This window comes from Trichomycterus rosablanca, chromosome 23 (genome assembly GCF_030014385.1).
Source record: "Trichomycterus rosablanca isolate fTriRos1 chromosome 23, fTriRos1.hap1, whole genome shotgun sequence".
NCBI classification, from domain to species: domain Eukaryota; kingdom Metazoa; phylum Chordata; class Actinopteri; order Siluriformes; family Trichomycteridae; genus Trichomycterus; species Trichomycterus rosablanca.
Window position 1 is genome coordinate 2,139,335 of NC_086010.1, and position 18,514 is coordinate 2,157,848.

The 18,514-nt window shown below is 39.2% G+C and overlaps 2 protein-coding genes across 3 annotated transcripts; both read right to left on the reverse strand.

Moving 5' to 3' along the window:
• Positions 1-643: 643 nt before the first annotated feature.
• On the reverse strand, positions 644-4,609 carry hmgn2 (high mobility group nucleosomal binding domain 2). The gene is made up of 6 exons (XM_062985744.1): positions 4,462-4,609; positions 2,359-2,394; positions 2,217-2,246; positions 2,059-2,109; positions 1,873-1,932; positions 644-1,222 (listed from the first exon to the last, which is right to left on the reverse strand). The coding sequence occupies exons 1-6, from the start codon at positions 4,474-4,476 to the stop codon at positions 1,187-1,189; spliced, it is 228 nt and encodes a 75-aa protein (XP_062841814.1). The 5' UTR covers positions 4,477-4,609; the 3' UTR covers positions 644-1,186.
• A 3,629-nt stretch (positions 4,610-8,238) lies between these two features.
• Positions 8,239-18,514, reverse strand: dhdds (dehydrodolichyl diphosphate synthase). 2 transcript variants are annotated; one of them, XM_062985611.1, is made up of 9 exons: positions 18,478-18,514; positions 17,347-17,409; positions 16,126-16,242; positions 11,190-11,332; positions 10,988-11,104; positions 10,568-10,669; positions 9,885-9,999; positions 9,288-9,395; positions 8,239-8,701 (listed from the first exon to the last, which is right to left on the reverse strand). In XM_062985611.1, the coding sequence occupies exons 2-9, from the start codon at positions 17,407-17,409 to the stop codon at positions 8,462-8,464; spliced, it is 1,005 nt and encodes a 334-aa protein (XP_062841681.1). In that variant the 5' UTR covers positions 18,478-18,514; the 3' UTR covers positions 8,239-8,461. The 2 variants fall into 2 exon arrangements, with proteins under 2 accessions (XP_062841681.1, XP_062841682.1); XM_062985612.1 differs by lacking the exon at positions 10,988-11,104.

Below are 18,514 nucleotides of genomic sequence, written 5' to 3' on the forward strand. Positions count from 1 at the left end.
GAACAGTGGTCATGGGTATTTAATTCTGGTCTTCAACCTCGCTCTTTAAGCACCAATAAGTTCTGTAACATTGTGGACTGTAGATTGTAAAATCCCTGCAATTCCTTTATGGACAGATTACTTAGGAAATCCGCGGCTGTCCTCCTATTGGTAAACTTTAGACGAACCTTATTGTAGTGGTTAAATTGTAAGATTTTGCTCCATGAGTCCTGATTTAAATGGCAGCAGCACTGAATGGGCCACCGGTGAGCAGGTCACATTGTGTTCCAAAATCAGCTACCTTACGTTGAGCAATTTTCCATGCAAATGAGTTATTGCACCAACCTAAAGCAAACTAGAATTTAAACACACACTGGCTGTTTGTGGTGAATGAAACTCCAGCTTTACTTCCAACTTTAATTTGAAGCTTTGGTGTAAAGGACATACACTGTGTGTGAATTAGTTTTACAGTTTAGGTTGTGCCAATCATATATTAAAGAGAGGCCGTTAATTTTGTATTTTTAATAGTATATACCACCAAAACTGAGACTGGGGTTCTCAACCTGGTCTGGTACCCTGTTTAAAACATTCCCAGTGAAACCCACCCACTGATACCCTGACCAGGATAAAGCGATTGATGAAAACAACAAGAATGAACATAAAACGTTTTTTGAAATCTTTATTTATTCAAAACCATTTAGAACAAGTAATTTAAGATTCACAAATTATCTTTCCAATATTGAAGCATATAACTTAATAAAACATTTGACCATTTTGGAGAAGATTACACATTTCTCATCGTGAATTTATCCATGGTTGGTTCCCTATTCCGAATTTCTGCGATCGCTACTTTTTTAACTGCGTTAATTACAACATAATGCGAGATTTAAAATACAGTATTTCTGTAAGCACACAAGAACAGTTTAAAACACACTATAGCTGCCTTATGATAATGTTTGGTGTTTAAAAAATATCGAAAAGAACCAGAATGCAAGAAATAAAAATCTCACACATTTCATGAGTTCGGAACTAATTTTGCCAGGGCGGAAAATGTTTTAGCAAGGTACGGACGGCTTCATTAAAAATGGACATGAAGGCAAACAACTAACTATAAACGATATTCTTAATATAAAACTTGGTAAAAAATAGTTATTTCAAACTGTACAGTCACCAAGTACACAGAGGATTCAAACAATAACTTGGCTTTTCATTTGGCATCTCCTGTGGTTTCCACCTTCTGTGCCTGAAAGAATAGAACAATTACATTTATTGCATTTATCAGACACTCGCAATCGTGAGCAATTAATGGTTAAGGGTCTTGCTTAAAGGTGATGGTGGGGCCTCAACCAACAACCTTCTGATCACTAGCCAAGTCCCCATTAATGGCAGCAAAGAACTGACTGTGTATATTTGTTAATGTAATGTTCATACACTCTTACTATGCTAATAGGTCCATAGTTGTTCATGCAACATCATAGCCATAATGGACACCAATAACCAAAAGAGAAGTCATTCACCTGGCCACACTGGTGACCCAAAGACTTGATCTTGAGTGTTTTCCCCCTTATAAAATCTAATAATTGGGTTTTTTTTTCAGAGCTCTGGAGTTATAATGCCATCTCCCATTAGAAAGTAGCCAATTATAAACAAACCATAAAGACGAGCCATTGGCCACCACTTGAGGTAGATGTAGCTTTAAGATATATCTATACACATTAGCAAGGCCAAACCGTGATATTGGATTCTTGCAAAGTAAACGGCTTGATTAATGACTAGTATCCTTGGATGTTAGCCTGGTTAATGAAATGACATGCTACACTTGAATGAATGTGGACAGGCGACCATGAGGTTGTAGAACCCTGGTTTGTTTTAGGTCTGTTGTGCTTATCTCACCTGGTCAGACTTGGCCTCGCCATTCTCAGCGGGGTTGGCCTTCTTCCCCTTTCCTGGTTTCTGTAATTCCAATAGATGTATTAGTTAATAAACATGTAATTATTATGAATGTTAATCATAGACTTTGCTGTTGGCAGGTCTTAGGAAATTCCAGTAAGAGAAACATAAACAAATACATATAAATACCTTGGGGGCAGCCTTCTTAGGCTTGGGAGCTGGTTTCGGGGGAGCCGGTCTCTACAAATAACACAAGAGCGAAAATGACCAAACACAAACAGGCAACATTACGGATTAATTAATTCTCAATTACAAACATCGAAAAAGGTGAATGCTCAGGGACGTACGGCAGACAGTCTCGCAGAGCGTCTGGTTGGCTGTAAAAGAAAAAGAAGATGCTTTAGAATCACTTGTACCTTCAAATTATTAAACAACTAAATCAATTTAACTTTAATGCTTGAGTACGTAAAGATTTTAAAAGTTACTAACCTCTTCCTTGGCTTTGGCAGCCTTGTCTCCGTCAGCCTGTGAAACCATCCACAAAATGTAAAAGTTTAGATTTGTATGTGCACGCTTCACCTAAAGCACTTTCATCAAACTTGGACTTTTTCTTGTTTTTTAAGACTTTGGGATACATCACGTTTATCGGTGGATTTATTTCTGTGTTGAATTTGCTTGTGTGTAAGTTCATTGTTTAAGCAAGAGACAGGAAGCTTCAGCACACCTGGCACAACCGTCATGCCATCGTCGCTGAAAAGCTTCATCCAGCTAGCATAGCCGTATGTAAATTTCCCTTGTAGGCTACAAATGTGCTTTAAGGTTTCGTCAGCCACGTATTTCAGCATTTATAAATAAAAATCGTCAACAGAATCGAGTTCTATCATATAATCTAGTAGGGATAGCAAAGTGTTTTGCGATGAATCAGTGGAAATAAATACTAGATCTGCTTTTCTAGGAATTGCCCAAGGTAATTCTATTTGTTTTATGCAAATTATGTGTTAGAAATCTGATGTTTCATGTACATTGTGATTTACAAATGTATAATGTACTTTATTTATCTTTGAAATCCATACTTCAGTTGTACTAGTTCATCCTGTGTAAATATTCAAATGTTTATGTACATATTTTTCTTCTTTCTTTTTATCTTTTTTGGAGTGTCAAACTAAAATATAATAACAATCAAGGTTCTTCTTTCTTTATTGTATTTTTTTTTTTTTTTTTTTACAAGGAGGCATTTTGGGTGGCGACAAAAATGCTTTTAGATGCAAATATTGGCTGCAATATCAAAAAATACTTCAAAAATTGACTGTAAATCTGTTTTTTTGCAATGCAATTAACATACTTTTTATTCATTCAAGTACACAAAAATAAACCCATTTCTTTGGTTTAAAATATATGATTAAAACGTAATAAAATTAGCACAATTTAAGATTGACCAAAACAATGCTGTAACCACCATCTGCATCTTTCCATCTAAAATTCTGTATTATTTGTGGTTAGAATGTGTTATGTAGTAATAACAATATAATAAACACCCTCTAAAATGTAAAAATATATCATTAAAAGTACATATATTGCTTATTTTGTCTTTATTTCATGTCTGTAACCGCCTCATTATTCTTGTATCTGGATCATCTTTTGTGGTCGCTGTTGAGTTTCCCGCGCTTATTCAAATTCAAATTCGGCTGGGCGCGCGACGCTTCCTTTCAAACGGGCAGCCTTTGCGCGCCTAATAAATTTTAAACTTATCCGCGTGACGGTTTAAAATGTAACCGCTTTAACGGGCGTTTAAACGGCTGGATTTTTGATAGTGCGAATAAAGCGATGCGAGGTGGTTAAATTTATCATTTTATTACAGATATAAGCGTAGATAAACGAGACGAGGGCTGAGCTGGTTAGCCGGAGGGTGCTGACGGGTTGCTGACAGGTGTTCGGGCATCTTATAACATCTGAACGACGAGGAAGGTGAAAAATAAACGATAGAAGTCGGGACTATTTTCTTAAAAAGTACTTCGACGCGAATGAGGTGAAAGTTAGCAAAACGTCGAATAATAACATAATAATATACATCTTCACATCAACACATTGAAAATTATTTCTGAATTATATTTGCTTTAAAAACATTTATCATCTGTGTATAAAAATATTACGACTCATGTAACTAAAGGTGAATTATTTCGAGTGAAATGTTTCTGCCTCTCGAAGCCAGAAGTGACAGTTGACGCCTTTCTTCTCAGGGAAAAAAAACAATAAGAGTCCTCGACCATAAAACAACCCCATGGCTCACATAGAACTATTACTTTTGGTAAAATTCCAACGTTTATTAAAAAACAGTGCATTATTTAACACGTTTGCGGTTTATTATTAAGTCTGGGTTGATCATTTTTACACAAAAAGGCGAGATGAGGTTATAGGGTGCACATACTTTCGCTCGAGCTAGTATGGCGGCGAAGTACCAACAGCAATGGTTCAAAAATATTTGCGCGCCCATATGTACATACAATGTGCATGCGAATAAACACGGTAAATACACACAACTATGGCTTTTAATTAATATTGCATTAAATGTGCAAAGAATGCCTTTGTCCTTACCTTTCTCTTGGGCATGTCGAGTTTTAAAATAGGACAAAAAAAAGCGAAGAAAAAAAGCACTGTTTTGTTCTGTGCAGACAAAGATGGAGACGCGCTGCTGCTCGCACTGCTCTGACTCGATAATAACGGCGGGCTGTTTATTTAGTGTTTATATTGAAATATTAAGACAGGAACCGGTTCAAACCAGATTTCGCGTTCGCGACCCGGCCATTGGCTGCCAGCGCGGTCACGTGACGCCTGGGCGGTGCCTCGGTTTTAAAGTGGCACTGGCAAAACAAAAGCGGCGAGACGATTTAAACTTGAGGAGTGGCGCTGTGGCCCTTTGTACCAATGTGACGATAATAATGAGACCCCAGTAAGCATGTAACCCCTCTGAATCCTGTATTTAATTCAGATTTAGGAATTTATTGTGGGGTTTTTTTAATCAAGGTTTGCTAGTGATTATTCAGGCTCCTCCATATCATGTGAACATTTGATGAGGGAGGTCTAGTCAGTCACATAAACAGAAGAATGGGAGGACCTTCCCTCGTCTCTTTGACGTTTACTCAAACAAAGCATTCAGCAGGTCATGAAATTACGACGGCGTATTAGGACCACTGTAAAAAATATGTTTAAGTTTCGATTTCGAGAATAAAGTCGAAATATTTTGAGAATAAAGTCGAAATTATTTCGAGATTAAAGTCGAAAGCCGAAATGAAAGTATAACAAATCATGAACATCCCTCATTTTAACACAAGGAGGTCGCTATGGCCATAATATTTCGACTTTAATCTCGTAATTATTTCGACTTTAATCTCGTAATTATTTCGACTTTATCTCTTAATTATTTCGACTCATAATATTTTAACTTTAATCTCAAAATCGAAAATTATACGACTTTATTCACAAAATCGATGTGTATGGTAGTGAAATAGTAGTAATGCTATTAATGAAAATGTGCACCATGAGAATCCCCAAAGCAGTGGTACTTCTTCTTATTTCTAATGAGTGTGGCAGCAGGAAGGAGCTACAAGTGAAATCTGGTGAAGCTTAAAAACCTGTATGACGCCGCTCAGGTGGCGCAGCGGTAAAGTACGCTAGCGCACCAGAGTTGGGTTTCTAGATACATCGGGGCCAATGATAGCTCAGTGGTTAAGGTACTGGACTAGTAAACAGAAGGTTGCCGGTTCAAGCCCCGCCACCACCAAGTTGCCACTGTTGGGTCCCTGAGCAAGGCCCTTAACCCTCAATTGCTCATTGTGTTCCGCTCACTGTGTAAGTCGCTTTGGATAAAAGCGTCTGCTAAATGCTGAAAATGTAATGTATTGAAACTCGGCTCTGCCTTTCCGACTGGGTTGGGCGGCAGTATGAACAACGTTTGGCTGTTGTTCAGGGGCTTAGGGGTAGAGTCGGAGCACAGGTCCTCATAACTGGTGCGACTGCGGCACAGGGCTGCACAGGGCTGAGGAATGACATTGAGGGGGGTGTGACCCTCCGTGCGCAGTGTCTCTCGGTGTATGAACTCGGCTCGTGCGGGTGAAAAATGCAAGTCTGTACTGATTGCGTGCCGGAGGGGGCGCAAGTCAGTTGAGTGGCGTCCTCAGTCAGCGGCAAAAAGGGTCGAATCAGTATAGAGGAGCAATCAGGGTAATTGGACACGATTAGAATAGGGATAAAACCATCTTTGCTATAACCCTGTCATGAACCAGACACTGGTTGCTAGCTAAGCAAAGGGCAAAAATGTATTGATTGAAGCTCCAAAAAATATTATGTCTTCGCAAACTGCCTCTCACTTCATCATGCTACAACAATAATTCAGAATCCGATATTTAGTTCGGCATCATACAGATACAAGTACACCCCTGCTTTCATTTGTGATTTTAAGGAACAGCAATTCAATTCCTTAAAGCTCTGCTATTAAAATACAAGCCCAACCAACTTTAACCTACTGTATTAAACTACATCTCTATTATTTATACAGTGTTTAAACACTCGAGGGCATTTGTTATAATTATATGGTTTAAGTTTTACAATTGAGTCTCACTATTATTACACAATCACATATCCACAATGATCTCAAGCTAATTATGATTATTATGAATGAATAAATATCATTATCGTGTCCTACAGTCCTACATTTCATGCTTTAGAGACAACAGCACATCATATTTAAGTCATTACTGTCTATCAGACCTTTAAACTGTGGTCTTTTTGCAAATATGTTTGGCTGTTTTTTAACATTTTATAATTTGCTGGATTTTCTACGCAACATTTCTTCGCATCGATCTTTGTATTTTAGTTCAAATGATATAAAGTCAAATATTTCTATTATTACAGTGTTATATCATATCAATAAACATCGTCCAAGACAAAAGTCAAGACATCTCTGCCCTTTTTTGCTATAACCACGTCATGATCCAGACGTCGGATACTAGCTAAGCGAATGTCGGTTAAAAGTGTGAAAATGTATATTAGGGAGAAAGTTGAATGAATCTGTTACACTTTAAGTGGACACAAGTATCACCCTGATGACCCAAATTATGTTTGTAATGGTAGGAAATAACCCCAGATTCTACTCTCAAACTAGCACTGTTGGAGACCGTGCCCATTTCATTAACATGGCATTACCATACAGCTGTGTAAAAAATGCTTCACACCCCCAAATATCCTGAAAATTGTCAGAAAGGGCAGTGAGGGTAGCTACAAGGTAGGGAAAATCCATTGACTGGCAAATGAGTGTACATGTATAAGCAAAGGTCCGACTGGAATAATAGTAGTTGAGACTGGGATTGTGGTCCTCATGCAAATGTGCAGTCACCTGTGGTTAACAGGACGGCATCACTTCCTGCTCCTCCTAGGATTTGGTTTTAAAATATTAATAAAATAGGGAGGCTCCACACTGACATTTGGTCACATTATTATTTTAGTATTTATTCTATATATATTTATCAACACATAAACACACACAGGTAATAATGACACTATGCAGACAGTCAGTTCTGACAATAAATATGGCTACTCTTATGAATAAATGTTTGGTATCTGTATACAGATGCATTGATGTGCACTAATGTTGTGAGAAATAATCACTGGAAGATACGCTATATGGACAAAAGTAATGGGACACCCCTTCTAATGACTGAATTCACGTGTTTCAGCCACAACAGTTTCAGCCAATTATATAAAGGAAATGATTTGCTTTGCAGCAACAGTTCATGGAAGACCCTTTCTGTTCCTCCATGACTGTGCACATAGGAACCTCTATAAAAACAAGCTAAGAAAAGCTTAAATTGACTGAACGGGCACAAACGACCATAGGCACAGAGGTCAGTCTAGTAGCATTTAATAATAGCAAATAGCTAAATACTTTTGCACATATAGTGTATAATACATATAGTGCATCACTTTGCTCGCTCATTATTAACATGCCTTATTCTGTTGGCCTTTTATGAAATAAATAAATCATCACCTTTCACCTGAGCTGTTACACACCATTACACCATTCAAATTCTAGCCTTGAATATCTAGCTGTTTATGGCCACGCCTGATCTTAGCATTTCCTCGGCAGTAATTGAGTAGCCCTTTTTTTATTAGCGCAGTAGCTCATCAGTTAAGGTACTGGACTAGTAATTAGAAGCTGGTTGGTCTGATCCACTGTTGGGCCCCGGAGCAAGGCCCTTACCATCAGTTACATACATGGTATTTGGTCGTAACTGCAAGTTGCTTTGGATAAAAGTGTCAGATAAAAGCTGTAAATGTTAATGAGCACATCTGGGCTAATATTAATGACGGAGACTGTTTGTGTTTCTTGTTTTAATTCAATTTGCACTTTTAGACAACAAATATAAATAAATCATTGCCCCTTAAAACGGGGTACATCACCCATCTTAATTCAAGTATATACACATTATAAAAATTTCATTTCATTTTTGATGGCCTGAAGCGGCACGACGACGAGCTCGTAATGAGCGCTGAACTTGTTCGGTGACGTTTCGTGACCAGATCGGTTCTAAACAGAAGCCTAGGCGACGGCGGTCGGGCTGCACAGACGATGGAAGTAAGAGTCTCTTTTGTGCTGAAGTGCGCTGAGGAAGCGGTTCACTCTCTCTTCTCGCTGGGACGTGTAGTTAAGCAGCGCCGCTTGACGAGAGCGAGCGTCCATCAGCTTACCGTTCCCGCCCTGCTGGAGCTGCTCGACACACGCGCGGTCGGCCTCCAGCTGCTGCACGGCCTCGGCGTCCATGTGCAGCTCCCTGGCTTTCTGCAATACAACAGCAGGTGAGTGAAAGAGTTAAATATAAACAGTTACAAGTTCTTTAATGTTTTTTCCTGTGTGTGTGTATGATTGTGCTAGTGGCAATCAGTATCCGGTTCAAAAATGCTGTTGAATCTTTCACTACCTGTTCTAGCAAATTTCTGTTTGCACCCCGTTCCTCACAATTTAGTCATTTCCAATTCCCGACTGTATCGCTGCTGCTTGCACTACCTCCCATCTGGCCAATGAGTGCTGCGGACCATCCCGCACCCTCTCAGACACGTGGTCAGCCACCAGCCGCTCATCACCTTCCTGTGTTGGGTTCCTACACAGAGTCGTACCGCATAAAGAGAACCACGCTAAGCTCCATGTGACAGGCCCCCTTTGCATCGTAAAGGGACCCCATCCAGCCCTCCCTCCCTAAAACCTCGTGTTTGTTCGGACACCCGGCTTTCCAAAGTGGTGTGTTCTAGCAAACTGAACCAAACACAAGACTTTGCAACCAACGTAAATAAAAGGTCGTTATAACAAAATCCTTCTTTTGTTCTTAAACTGCTCCATTACTGACTGACTTTAAAGGTCAACGTCTTACCTGGATGGCCCGATAATTCAGCTGGTACTGTAAAACAGCCTCGCAGAGGTTCCAGAAAGTGTATTCTGGCCAGAGGACCGACTGGAACACGATACACGAGTGAGAGGTCTGTAAAACACACAACATGTATTGATGAACAAAAAAGCATTTGTAATCATGTAGTTACATTTACTGTCTTGAATTGCTGATGCTTTTTCTAGCAGATGCTCACTTACAATAATGGCTGAGGACAATGCAAGCATTTATGGTTTAAGGGCCTTGCTCAGGGGTCCAACACTGGCAAGACTTTCTAATCACCAGTCCTACACCCCAACCAGTAATCTGGTGTGGAATAATAATAAGAGCCGGGGGTTTGAATCCCAAATAAACGTATGTGAACCTACCCTGAAATATTAGAGGAATTACGGCAGAAAGGGCATCTGGGTTAAATCAAATATGCAAACGAATGATCCACTGTATCAACGTCAATGATCCACTAGAGAAGCCAAAAGGGATCGTTCATTCGGACCAGTATTTTACCACCAAGCTATATTGATAATAATTGTCATAATGCATAGTGATGCCATAAGGAGTTTTTAAAGTTCTGTGGTCCCTTACCTGCCAGAGCAGGAAGTCGCTGAGGCGCACCTCTCCGGATGTTCGGATGAGCAGGTCAGGGTCTGGAGAGCTGCTGGTGTACAGGCACTGACTCAACAGAGCTTCTGACACGTCACTAACAAGCACAGGAAAACAGAATTCATCAGAACTACACTACACGGGCAAAAGTATTTGGACACCCGAACAAGCTTGATGGACATCCCATTTCAAAAACGTCTGTGTGATCTTCTCAGCTGGAACAACAACCGCTCTTTTGAGAGGCTTCTCACAAGGCTTTCAAGTATGTCTGTGGGAATGTGTGGCAATTCGGTCAAAAGATGATGCTGATGTTCCCGTTTATTCCAAAACTGTCCAGTGGGGCTGAGGTCAGGGCTCCTTCCCTAAATTGATTTATCACACCTGTTAGCATTTGTTGTGGCTGAAACACGATTTCAAAACTTACATGGGGTGTCCCAATACTTATAACAATTTTTTTTACATTTATTAACTTTTATTCAAACTTTATAGAAGATTTATATGATTATAAGAATATCCAAACTGTCCACGAACACGAGGAGACAGTGATCCATGTCCCTGTACTACCTACTAAATGCAAATGAACTAAGGATCACAGACGCTGCCCTGAATTCCTGGATTTAATTAAGATTTAGTTAAGATAAGGATTTGGGTCAAACAAAAAATACCTGGACTTGATCAGGCCCTGTTCCGTCCCCCAAGCCATTTCTTTCACGGCATTAGCAATTTCATATCTGGATGTATACGCAAAGCACACGTTCAAAAAGCACCTGGAAGCAGAAAAAAAGACCAAAAACACGGTAAAGGAAAAGCACCAGAACCAGCAACAGGACCAATCTGATTTAGGCTTTCAAAAATATCGATTATTGACTAATTAAATATATATGAACATTTGACTCTAAATGTAGTTGATTAGCCAAGTTTCAAGACAGGCGCTCGAATGGCACATTGGTCTGTCGGGCATCTACAAAAGCACGTTTTGGTACATCTGAGGGAGGGAAAGTGAGGCCGAAGCCCTGCGATGAGACCTGGACCCACCGGAAACCCAGCGGTTAATGTAAACGAAATGTAAAATATTAAGCCCGTACTTGTTATGCACTCTAGTCGCCACCACGGCTTTGGCGATCTGGCGCTGAAGATCCTCGGGCAGCAGCGTGAGGTCTCCCAGCACTCGGATACAAACGCCGTGCTTTTCCAGGTTCTCACTTAAAATAAAAGACGCATGTTGAGTCACGCCGAGTCAAAGAAGCTTCACTGTGAACTGAAGAATTTTCTATCCGCGGGACTCACTGTTCACTGAGCAGACGGGCAAACTTCTCTTCAGCAAGCTCCATCAGACCGTCCACCTCCTCCTTGGAACGTTTGAAGTTCTCGATGCTGAAGGCGTACACCGTCACCTCGTGGATGCCCAGGTTCAGACACCAGCGCAGCGTCTGAGGAAGGAAAATAGAAAATATCATAATAATTAAGGAAACCAATGTGTCTTTAACATGAGGGATGGCAGTTTCTACTCTATTAGAAAAGCAGATTATTTTTGGTCTTGCTCGTCCTCTAAGCCCTTCCACGAGTCCGGTCATATCACTGCCTTCAATGTTGACATGTGGGCGCCTCATCACATGCTTAAAGGAATGTAACTTATGGGACATAATGTGGTTCAGTGTGGTCATTTTCTATTCCGGCCATCTCGTACACTCGCTCAGTGGTCATTATCTTCCTCCATGAGATTTTCTGACGCACTTGTTCTCAAAGGCCCTGCATCTGATACACCTATACCTATACAACACATACTACAATCTCATTCCCCAATTAATATTTGGTTGGTGAAGGTTCTACGGAGTACATTTTGATTGATGAATGTGGTACAGAGGGTGACAAACTTTACAGAGAAACAGATTGGCTACAAGCAGTAATTGTATTCCCACAAAGTTAATCTAATGGTAGGTGTAGCTTATACCAGGGTTTGAGCCAAAAATGGGTCACAGAAAAACATAATAATAATTAAATAAACGAATTTTAACAGGCACATAAAAAAAGAAATGAACTTGTACACAAACACTCTCTTCTACACTGTAAGCCCGGATAAGTTCAATCTACTTAAAAAATTTGAGGAAACCGGTTGCCTTAAAAAAGTTAAGTAATGTATAATGAAAACTTGAGTTAGCATAACTTAAAACATTAAGTTATTACACCTAAAAGGCAAGTTGATTAAACTTTCTTTTTTTGTTATACCAACTGCTTTTCCCAATAATTCTACTATTTATCTTGAGCTCAATGGAAAAAACTATTGATTTCTTCTTAGTTTTCATGTTAATTACATTTTAAATATGAATTACAAATGTTTATAGAGAAACAGACACAATTATAAAATTATTTTTCTTTATTTCACTTCAGAAGTATTTACTTAAAATACAACATGTCAAGAAAACATCTTTAAAACTGTACAAACTGTATATAAAGTTCTGATGAAACACAAACAGCTCCTCACAGTAACATGAACCTGTAAAACAACAAAAAGAAACAACAGAAGTATTAAAATCAACATTAACAGCATTAATTTAAGGATTAAAATAAAGCAAGCCAGCACACTATTTGCTTCGTATGAAGGCTAGCATGCTAACATGTAGCCTAAATACGGCAAATAAAGCAGCGCTGTTTGATTATTTATTTAGTGTCAACATTAAGATCATTTATTTTAAACAAAATTGTTAAGTAAAGTACAACACTTACCAAAATTAGACGGAAGATGAAAAAGCCCCATCAGACTGGTGTACATGCTACTCAAAAATAGCATCATGAGGAAGAAAATGTTTGTCCACTTAGTTTAACAAAGGTTCCACTTTACAAAAGACATTTCAGGAAGACAAGTTTACTTTTGCAAAAAGCCTTAAATGAAAAGTAAAAAGTAATTTGCAACAACAGGTTTCAAAAGTTAAAACAAATGGCTGCCTGATTCACCAACAGCAAGCTGAAAAAAGGCGACTTACATGTAAATGGTGGCGTTTTTCTGTTTAATTACCTTAACTTAACTTCTTTAAGTTAATCTGATAGAAAAGTAATTTTTTTTGTTTAGTAAACTTAAATCTTTTAGCACATTTAAAAGTGTACTCAAATTAGTACAATGTACTCTGCATTTTATAGTAGAGCAAAAAAACTTAAATAATTTATGTATGTTGTACTAAAAATGTTTGATTAAATGTAAAGTCCGGGCTTACAGTGTAGAGGCTTTACGTTACACATTGTAAACCGCAGTGGGACCAGATTGCCACAAGTATAATTCGTTTAGTGTTTTGTTTTGATGAATTTGATGTAAAAATCATGGACAAAATGTGGGTCACTTGAAAAAAAAAAACCTGGCCTATACAATACACAGTGAACATACAGATCAGGTAGGTGTTTGTAGAGTTGGGTGAGTTGCCAGTTCTTCTGTAAATCTTCTTGCTTTCTCTTTCCATTCTTTTCCATTCTATTTTAATGTTTATTAATCGTTTACAAGCTGGTGCTAGCTGTAGTTGCTCTTCACTGCCCCCTCGTTTCATTCACACTAGCTTTTTCTTTGTACTTGTTTGTTTGTGAAGCTGCTTGGAGAGGATTTGAAATGTAAATGGTTCTATACAAATAAGTTGATTTGGCTGGAGTCCTAATTTGCCTTTTCTGTATTTCTTAACCCTTTGTGTTTGTCAATTTAAAATGCATTTTCACTATATGGCACTATATGGCCAAAGGTATGCAGACACCCCTACTAATGATTGTTTGATGATTGTTTTAGCCACATCCAATGTTAACAGGTGTATAAAATAAGGTAAATTACATGTTTTCAACATTGTGACAACAGTTTAGGGAATGCCTTTTCTCTTTCATCATGATTATGCGCCTGAGCACAAAGCGAGCTCTATAAAGACAGGTCAACCCAACTCAACACTCAGCTGGATTAAACTTGGATTGCAAGCAGGGGCGTAACTACCGGGTGGGCAGGTGCACTGGGGCCCATGGCTGGGGGGTCTTCACGACATGAACTCAACCCCCCAACGCACTGCCTCCCCATTGGCTGCATTCGCCAGGTCGTTATTATTATATTACAATATTGTAGCGACGATATGTGAGTGACATTCAGCTCAGCCAATCAGAATGCAGCACCCGGTTTATACATGTGAGTTCGGACATCCTGCAGTTAGTAAGTTTTGTATATGAGACTCACCGTATGGCCCCAGCATTGAAGTTCGGGCATGAAGTCTAAAGTGCTGTAATGCTCATTGTCCTGACTAAACAGTTAAAGTGAACTCCACCTTGTCGTGTGCCTTTATTCCCACAACTCCACCACCGCACGCAGCAAAATATATATATATAAATTAGGGCTGTCGAAGTTAACGCGATAATAACGCAATCTCAATTTAACGCGATTTAAAAAAAGTGGCGTTAACGCAAATTCTATACAGAAAAAATTTACCTATACAGGCAGTGAGTGCCATGTAGAATTACATCACGAAGACCCGCATTGTTATGTTTTGTACTTAACCACTAAATACAAATGACACTAGTTATGTGGAGAACGAGTTTGTCTTTATTGCTTAATCCACAACTTGGAGCATCACACTTAAACATAACACGCCGTTACCCGCTGCTCACCTGATACACATATCGGCTCAGTGACGTACAGTGGTAACGTGATACGCAGATCACGTAAATGATATATATCACACGCATGATAATAATAAGCTTTTTTCTCTCTTAATTTTCCCTGACAAGTGAAAAACCAAAATATAGCAACCTTAACATTACGAGGAAGAATTTCAAAGATATTCCTTTGCAATACTTTATCATTTCAAGAATATGATACAGACTGACCAACACTATTAAGCCAAATCAGCATTGAAAATTGACTTTACTTTTAATAGCCTTCTACAATGCTGGTGCTTCTTAAAACTGAATATTTTCTTTTAAACAGAAGTGTTATTTAAATGCTATTAAATTGTTTTCCAACAAAATCCGCCCAATTTGGCGGATAACCGCCCAATCTGGCAACACTGGAACGCGTTATTATTATCGCGTTAACTTCGACAGCCCTAATAAAAACGTATTCTGATATCCAGTTAGCAGCGTAGGGTTTATATAGCAGCAGGTAGAATAAGGTGCAAAAACAATCCAATATTGTGCAAAGATGCAAGTAATATAGTCGCTAGTATGAGTTGTCAGAACCCAGGGAACAAGACTGTGTTGATTGTGAATGAGTTTTTGTGTATGTTAGTGTATGTACACCGATCAGCCATAACAATAAAACCACCTCCTTTAAAAAAAACCAAAATGCGATTAATCGCGATTAACTATATGAAATTCTGAGATTAATCGCGATTAAAAATTGTAATCGTTTGACAGCCCTAATATAAATATATAAATATATGAAATTTGTTGAGTGGGGCCCAACATTTTTTTTTGCACTGGGACCCATGAGCTCCTAGTTACACCACCAAAAAAAAGCCAGGTCTTTTCTTCTCTTCTCCTCTGTTCCAATATCATCGCCTGACCTCACTGACTATTGACTAAATGGGCACAGATTTCCACAAACACACTACAGTGGATGATATTAAAACTACAAAAGAAAAAGGAAGATTCAATACAAATGAACAAGCTAATAGTCAGGTGTCCCAATACTTTTGTTCCTATAGTGTAACTCATAACTATCTTCAATTGTGAGCATAAATAAGCAGGCTGATAATCTGTCGTGGCGTTACTGTGGAGCTCCGTGGAGCTACTGGTGTAACCGGTATTTTGTAACGCATTCCTTCACACCCGCCAATTCTGCTTTCCCCCCTTTTTTCTCTTTGAAAACTTTGCTTTGAGAAATTCACGAGCCTCCCGGGTCAAACGAGCCCGACGTCAACACAAATATGCACAAACAGGTTGGACGTGTGGGTTTTGTGCCTTCTGTCATTGCTCCAATTATGAGGATCATGTGGTCATTGTTAGGACTAGGGTCAGCATGGACACTTTGACCACTACTATCTGTAGCTAAAGTAGTTCTTCTGTGCACCAGCGTGCATTATTCCGAGTCACAGGTTGTCCAGAAACACCCTGTAAGACCTGATATTTTGGAGAGGATCTGACCCATTCGTCTAGCTATCACAATTTGACCCTTGTTGGAGTTCACTTGCTGCCACCTCTTGCCAGGTCCAAACTGGATTTTGACAGTAATATTGGGGGAGAAATGTCCACAGAACTCTTAAGCACTTACTTCAGCCAGTTTGTCAAAGCCCTGTGTGTGTCCTTCTTGTCTTTCCACGTGTTTCTTACGAGCAAAACGCCGGTTACCGTCCATGATGAAGGCCACATGCTTGGGCATGGGTCCAGCCTGCAGAAAGACAAGACATCCAGATTACGAAGCACATCGTTATACGTCAGACGTCTCTTGGTGTCACTGTTCCAAGTATGGGAGATAATATGAGACTTTATTGATCCCGAAGGAAATTAGTGTCACAGTACTTTATATAATACACAAGAGAAAACAGACATTATCAACACTAGTAAACATATTAAGACATAGGTAAAAGACAAGACAGCAGCAGCATAGGTACAGAACTTAAGAACTTAACTCAAAAAAGCTGCATAAAAATGTCCATAAACATGACAAAAAAACAGCCGAAAAAGACACAGAAACACGGAGCGACTGTGACTGGCAGCCGCACGGTGCAGTATGTATGTTCCTGTAATCAGTAATGAAGCATCACTATATTTGTAAACAAAACCTATTTTATTCTACATGGTCCTAATGATTTATTGTTAATTGTCACCCCAAAGGTCAACAGCTTGGGAGAGTCAAAGCTAGTGCAAATGAAATCAACTTTGCTGACATGCTCAGCGAAAAGTCTTCTGCTTTTTGCTTTCTTTGCCACAAGTACAGGCACGAACTTTTATTTTGTTGTTCATTTCAGAACTCAGAGGGGAAAAAAGACCAAAAAACATACTTCTTAATGTAATAACAATCCATCATCCCTTGTACAAAATAATTTCACTCTGACATTTGTATTTAGGCCATATTTGAGTGTGTTGCCTGTAGAGAATGATTTAAATAATAATAAATAATAAATAAACTCTGACTACAGTTAAAAAACACAAAAACTGGTTATTCCAAAAAGCTATGGGTTAGGACATGGTCGCTGAAGGGCTGGGAGAATATTGCTGTTGTTTTGTTATTATACAGAATAGGTTATATTTTAAGGAAATGCAGAAAAGATACATTTATAATCCTAAAAAAAACAATACAGACAACAATATTATTCTATATTAAAATATATTCTATTCTATATTCTATATAAATGCTGATTACAGCCCACAGAGACATCACTTCATACAAACAGGGACAATGAGGAAATATATCTGATTATAACATATAGCATCATCTGTATACATCCAATCTGTATGTGTTTTGTGTGGGGTAAAAAGGGGAATGATCTACCTTCAGGATGTTGGCTGTGAGCCTCTCAAGGAGGCTTAGTTCTCCTTCCCGGATCCAAGACATCTGAGAGAGAGAGAGAGAGAGAGAGAGAGAGAGAGAGAGAGATGTTTTAAATGCCAGTCCGCCCTCCTTAATTCTTCCAACCTAGTCATTTCCAATTCGCCATCGTACGCTGCCCTGCCACTTGCACTACCTCTGTTCTGGCCGAGGAGCCCTGTACACCCCCTAGCAGCCAGCAGCTTCACATCACCTTCGTCTAGACCTTTTCTTGTATACATTTACATTTTCAGCATTTAGCAGACGCTTTTATCCAAAGTTACAGTTACAGTATACAGTCTGAGCAACCGAGGGTTAAGGGCCTTGCTCAAGGGCCCAACAGCAGCAACCTAGCAGTGGTGGGGCTTGAACCAGCAACCTTTGGATCACTAGTCCTGTGCCTTAACCACTAGGCTACGGTATACGGTAAAGGTCCCGTAAGATATAGTGGTGTTAAGAAACTTGGCCTGAAGTGGCCGGCAAAAAAAGCCCCGAGCCCAACCCCTGCAAACTTCTTTGGGGTGAATTGGAATGTCGGTTGCAAGCCTTACATTATCATACAATATAGGTGCCTTACCTTAAAATGCTCTTTTAATTGAATGGGCACAAATTCCCACAGACACACTATAAAAACTTTACCAGAGGAGTGCAGGCTGTTACAGCTGCCAATGGTTTTAATATGGAATGTCCTATAAGATTATGGTCAAGTGTCCACATACTTTTGGCCATAGTGTGTACAACATCTACTCAAGATCCAAGCCAACAGGTAGCTTCGTGTTCCAACCTGCATACTACAGTACTAACTAGTATGTTAAACCGGTACTGCACCGACTGGATCAATACTAGTATCACATACTAGTTAGTACAGAAGTATGCAGATTAGTACGCAGCCCATTTTAGCCAGTTAGCCAAAAGCTACCAGCCTGAAGAGGCCGACAAGCTTTCTTTAACCCCCCAGATTAATAAAACAAGTTGCTAATATAACAGAACACAAGGGTGTGGAATAAAATCACCACTTTAATTCAAACAAACACAAATCAGCTCAAATCTCTTGATTACATTACAGCTCGTATATAGAGAAAAGCTCCAACTCACTGATCTGTCTCTACGGTGACGGCGGCTCTGCTGACAG

Excerpts from the sequence above, each read along its gene's own strand:
- hmgn2 (XM_062985744.1), bottom strand. Across the intron at positions 2,247-2,358 it reads CTGCCAAAGCCAAGGAAGAG|CCAACCAGACGCTCTGCGAG; the intron begins GTTAGTAACTTT and ends TTTCTTTTACAG. Across the intron at positions 2,110-2,216 it reads GCTCTGCGAGACTGTCTGCC|AGACCGGCTCCCCCGAAACC; the intron begins GTACGTCCCTGA and ends TGTTATTTGTAG.
- dhdds (XM_062985611.1), bottom strand. The coding sequence starts at position 17,409 with ATGTCTTGGATCCGGGAAGGAGAACTAAGCCTCCTTGAGAGGCTCACA. Across the intron at positions 11,333-16,125 it reads GCTTTGACAAACTGGCTGAA|ACGCTGCGCTGGTGTCTGAA; the intron begins GTAAGTGCTTAA and ends TTCCTTCCTCAG. Across the intron at positions 10,670-10,987 it reads GCGACTAGAGTGCATAACAA|GTGCTTTTTGAACGTGTGCT; the intron begins GTACGGGCTTAA and ends TTCTGCTTCCAG.